General features: G+C 48.2%; 1 protein-coding gene across 1 annotated transcript in view; it reads right to left on the bottom strand.

The window, feature by feature from the left end:
* Positions 1-198, bottom strand: part of ADAMTS17 (ADAM metallopeptidase with thrombospondin type 1 motif, 17) — a 195,371-nt gene extending 195,173 nt beyond the window's left edge. The window contains exon 1 of the mRNA XM_004692959.1: positions 16-198. Within this exon, the coding sequence (XP_004693016.1) occupies positions 16-198 (183 nt within the window). The remainder of the gene's footprint in view (positions 1-15) is intronic.
* Positions 199-5,654: the final 5,456 nt, after the last annotated feature.

Below are 5,654 nucleotides of genomic sequence, written 5' to 3'. Positions count from 1 at the left end.
GCGCCGCCGCGGGACCCGAGCTCCCCGGCAGGCGGCGGACGCCCGGATGCCTCGGGAGGGCAGAGGGAAGGGGCGCGAGAGGCGCGGGGCTGCAGGGGCGACCGCAGGGGGAGCGCTACCTGTGCCCGGGTCCAGTCCCCACACCAGCAGCAGCAGCAAGGGCAGGACGAGCGGGGGCAGCAGGGCGCCGTCACACATGGTACGCGGAGGAGCAGCCCCCGGCCGGGCCCGGCGGAGCAGGAGCGCGCGAGGCGGCGGCGCCAGCCGGAGTGCAGCCCTCCAGCCTTTGGAAAAAGTAATTAGCGCTGCGGACAAACCCAACGTGGTAAACCCCAAGCCCCGCCTCCCCCGCAGAAGCCGGGAGGCGATTGGGCTTCCGCTTGCCCCTGCCCCGCCTCCCCCTTCCCAATTGGTTGGGACCGGTCAAACCCAGGCTACGTCGTTAGGTTGTAAGCACTTTCTTACACGTGGTTTCTGGGCAGTGGCGAGGAGGAGACAGCAGGTGGCGCGCGGGAGCCGACCGGAACGGAGCGACCCTGCAGCGCCCAGGAGCACTGGGGGGCTGGTCAGACTCTGGACAGCCTTTCTGATCCTGCTGCCCAGCTTCCCGGGAGCACAGGCTGGAGCTGGTCGCGGTCACCGGTTTCATCCGTAAGACTTGGTGTCTCTGCATCTGAAGTAAAACCAGCTAGGGTTGAGTGTGACCGGAAGGATGCCCAGGCCACTTTCTTGCACACCTGAGTTTGCACCTGAAGGTTTATCTATGGTGTCTTATCTAACCCTTCACACCTGTTCTCCTCACAGAAGGCAGTTAAAGATGTGATCACACGCGCTCACAGATTGAGCAAGGGAAGGAGCTTGTTTAAATGACAGCAAGAGCTACAGCTCGTGGCCCTGACTCCCAGCCAGCTGCTGCTCACTAATAAGACCCTTCCCCATGGCAGGATGACTGCTGGCCAGGCTTTACCTTGGAGAATCAGGCACAGGTGACAATCTGCACGCCAAGCCACGCCTTCCAGCAACAGAGTAACTGATTCTTTTCCCACCTGCAAGAGAGGTGATTCCTTTTGCTTCCTGAGGATCATCTTGTTGAAAACAAAACCAAACAATGAACCCAAGCATAACCATGGCCAGGCCTCTCCAGGGTCTTCCCTGTCACGTCTGCTTCCTGTTTCTCAAAGCAGAGAGGTCTGTGCACGCCTACTGGACTCTGCTTGGGGCCCCAGCATCTAATATGTGTCACAGAATCACATGTCATCAGGAGGGATCGAGTTGAGGTGAACATCACCCACCTTCCTTGAGAATTGATATGGCGTCGCTGGTTGTCTGTGAAGCCCACCAAGCTCCCTAGGGCAACCTTGCTGCTCTAGGAGTCCCCAGGGTGTGACTGGTAGAATCCTTTTCTGCTCTATTGGGTCCCTGCCCTCTCCCTGGAGCTGACAACAAGAGGCTGCAGGTTTAGCCACTACTCCAGGGACTGCAGTCACCCATAGATCCTTGCTGGAAGTCTTCACACCAGTCCTGTTCGTGGTCAGGCTCGGTGCTCCTTTCCTACCCCAACTGTGTCCCAATCAGCAGCCTCTGGTGACACAAGAAATCATAGAGAGCTTGATGCTGCTTTGTTGACCAAATAAAGGTGCCTCAAAGAGGGAAGTCAGCCTGAAGTTGTCATTGTCCCATCTCTCAGATGATGCTCAAATGCATGAGTCTCAAATGCATTTAGCTGCATACCAGCTAAAATAAGAGTGTTCCCCAGAATGACCCAAATGAACAAGCTTGGAAGCAGCAAGTGTTGGAAAGGAGAGCCTGCTGCCCATGAGTGGAAATGCAAGCTGGCATGCCCACTTTAAAGAACTGGGCAAACCTAGTAAAGCCCAAAATGCACTTAAATACAACACTAAATATCCACTCTGGATAACTGTCCCAGAGAAACTCTGGTGCATGGGCCAGTATATTCACTGCAGTAATGAAGAGAAAAAATACAAAATACAAAAATCCAAAGTCCATCTTTACATAGAGGGCTGATAGCACAGTGAGCATCAATTTAAAGCAATACAGTGATCTTTTATCTTAATTAATCTGGAGAGAAATCCAAGGCCTGTTGTCAAATTCTTTTAAAAGTCAAGTTGAAGAATAATGTATATAAAATGATAACCCTCATGTAGACACATGTGAAATCATTAGTATGATAAAATCTAGAAGGATACACACCAAACCTTTGTAAGGTTTAGTGTTCTTTTATATCAAGTTGCACAAAAGGATGCTACATCAGGTTCCAGCTGGGATAACTGATACCATTTTAAGTATTCCAAGTAGAGGGGATTTAACAAAGAGAATTGATTACAAACGTTGGGAGGGGCTGAAAAGTAGGTTTAGGGATTTCATGCTGACCCTGCCTCTGGGTTGCATTCTAGCTCTGTGCCTGGTTCCACTGTTGAAGACATTGTCACAGCTGGTGCAGCCAAGCCAGAGATGCCACCATGACCAGGGCATCCTGCCATTGCCATGCCAGCAACTTCCAACAACTGCTGCACTTAGACTATGGTTGCCATCTAATATCAAGCCAGTACTTTCTTTGGTGTAGAACCTAAGGAGAAATGTAAGGGAATCAATGGCTGTGGTTTCAGGCTTTTAGCCTCAATAATAAAAACAGAACATAAAAGTAGGCTGAGAGACAGACCCTCTAATGGTTTTAACTTGGCCCAGGGGAGACCATATTCCCTTTGTCCCTCATCACTTTGTTCATCCTTCACCATAAAATGGTTAAGCCTCTCCCCCACCCAAAATCTATTAATTTTATATAGTCCATACCAAAATTCCAATTTTTCACAGAAATAGAAAAAAAAAACCCTAACATTTGCATGAAACCACAAAAACTCTGAATAGCTAAAGCAATCTTAAGAGAGGAGAACAAAGTTGGAGGCACCACACTTTCTGATTTCAAGCTATTTTATAAAGCTACCCTGATCAAAACAGTATGGCAGAGGCTTAAAAAATTGGTAGATCATTTGAACAGTATTTAAAGCCCAGAAATAAACTCATGCATATAAAACCAGGTAACATTTGACAACAGAGCCAAGAACATTCAACAGGGAGAGGATCATCTTTTCAACAGAGGGTGTTGTAAAAACTGGATATGCAAAAAGAATGAAATTGGACCCCTACCTTACAGCACCCTCAAAATACATCAAAGACTTTGTAAAATTATGTCCAAAGAACTTATAAAAGAAAACAGGGGGAAATCCCCTTCACACTGATCTTTTAGAAGACCCCACACACACACACACCAAAAAAAAAAATCAAGAAGTGGAGCACCAGCAATTCTAAACATTGCTGCATAGCAAACGAAATTATCAACAAAACAAGTCATCCCATGGAATGTATCTGATAAGGGGTTAACATCCAAAAGATATGGGGAACTTATATAATCTATACAAAATGGAAAAAACTGATCATTTGATTTTAAAATAGCAGAGGCTCGAACAGACATTTTTACAAAGAAGACATAAATAGCCATGTCAAGTGGCCATTTTGGGCACATGAATAATAATCCACATCACTAGAAACTGGGGGACAAAGCTTCAGTATGAAAAGATGAAGATGTTCTGCAGATGGGCAGTGGCAATGACTCACATGGTGGGAATTACTTAATGCCCCTGAGAAGGAGGCTTAGAAATGGTTGAAACTGTAAATGTAATATGTCTATTTTCCCACAAAAAAGTACTTTAAAAAAGGAATCATTGCCATTTACTCTGGTCTCATTTCATCTTAACACGTAAATTGCCTTATCTTAACTTTTCGGAAGGGCAGGAGGTCTTAATCTCATTTCATGGATAACGGTTTAGGGGAAAATTAGATATAAGAGAAGGAGGCAGATGGGCACTGTAGTCGTAATCTGATATAAGCTCACCCCTGAGCAGTGCTCCCACAGCTGACAAATCTCCTCATCTTTCAGCTTGTTCATCAGCCCTTGTCTGGTGGTCCTGAGATTTTCAGACCACATTGTCTGGAACTGACTCCCGGCAGCTGGTTTTATGGCTCGTCTCGATTTGCTGCTTCCCGTTGGGTGTCTGATAGTCCTCCTTGGGTGTCTGCATGATCACTGTCATCAATAGAAGCAGGCCCCTAGCCTCTGCCAAGAGCCTCCATATTCGAAGTCCACACTTAGAAACAGGCCCACCAGGAGGTGCTTGATAAAGGTGTAGGTGCACATTGGACTACTACTCAGCTATAAAAAAGAGAAAATCCTGCCATTTGAAACATGAAAGGACCAAGAGGGTATTATCCTTGGGTAAATAAGTCAGATGGAGAAAGACAAACACTATGTTTCACTCATAGATGGGAGAAAAGGAAAATGAACTAAAGAAAACAAAAGTAAGCTGGACTATAAAAAAGAAAGGAGGGAGGACGAAAGAGCTGGAGACCCAGATGGCAGAAGCAGAAGACTGCACGTGCCTAGAGTAATTTACCCCTTTAATCCTCCTCCTTCAGGACTCTTCTTGGGTTGGAGACTGGTGTGTCCAGATGCCAAGAACCATGTGTAAACGTGATCTGTTTGGAGGTGGAAGAAGCACCCTTCTCTGCATTGTCAAGGACACAAGCACTGTGACTGGCAGGTGGGTGAGGAGAGAGGATCAGCCCCCCCCCCCAGTCACCATGACAACCTCCCCTTAGACTAACTTCATTAGGTTCTTGAAGCAGCCCGCCTCCTCCCAGGAGGCCACTGCAATGCCTCGTCCCCCCCAGCAGGGGGTGTCCAGCGTCAGTCCTGTCTTCCTAAACTGAAGAGTTTAGGAGTGCAGTGCAGGCCTCAGCTCCTCTCTGCTCCAGGTCAAACTTGTTTGACTTGTAGTCCCCTTCTCCTGTTCAGCCTGGATGTTGGGGAGCGAACTAGCTCCCTGAGTAAGTCTTGCCAAGCTCTCCCTGGCGGCAGGATGCTGGCAGCCCCTGCTTCTCCGAGGGTAAGTGCACCAGATCCAGGGGCTAGTCCTGCTCGAGTCTGGGTATGTCCACTGTCAGGAAATCCCCATTATCCTCCATTTCTGCATGGCCAGTCAAGTCCCCATGGGCAGATCACAGAACACATCCAGGTTATTGCTCCTCGGAACATGGCTTCCTAGTCTGTTATTTGTTCAATCAGAAATGCCCCAGAGAATCCTCAGTCCTGGTTTTCCACGTCTGGGCTCTGCCTCTCCTCCCAAGATTGCCACTTCCTTGGACCTTCAAAGGATGACCTTCAAGTGACCCCATGCCAGTTGGAAAGACAATTCCATCTTCAGATTCTTCTGGAGGGATTGGGGTACCACCCGATCAGACAGCAACATATGCAGCCCAACCCACTTCTCCCCACTGAGCACAGCTGAGAAAAGTGGGCCAGACTCAGTCTGCTTCCCCAGAATATCTTCACGGTTTTGCAATATACCTTTCTTCCTGTCATTCAGCCTCGGTCTTGCAGCTCGGTTCCAGAGTTCTCCTCTCCCAGTTCTCCCTCTGCTCAAGGGAAGCAGTTTTTCTTTTCTGCTAGAGTAGGCTGCAACTTAATGCCATTACAGGCTGCAAAAAGCAGAATAGACCCAACTTTGTATTTGCTTTCAATAATGCTAGTGGCAGTGACCCATGCTGGGAGGTCAGTGGAGTGCACATAGTCACTATGA

The sequence above is a fragment of the Condylura cristata genome, unplaced genomic scaffold (genome assembly GCF_000260355.1).
Source record: "Condylura cristata isolate star-nosed mole 26May11 unplaced genomic scaffold, ConCri1.0 scaffold00035, whole genome shotgun sequence".
In the NCBI taxonomy this organism is placed as follows: domain Eukaryota; kingdom Metazoa; phylum Chordata; class Mammalia; order Eulipotyphla; family Talpidae; genus Condylura; species Condylura cristata.
Note: the sequence above shows the minus strand (reverse complement) of the source record. Positions and strands in the feature narration are given on the sequence as shown.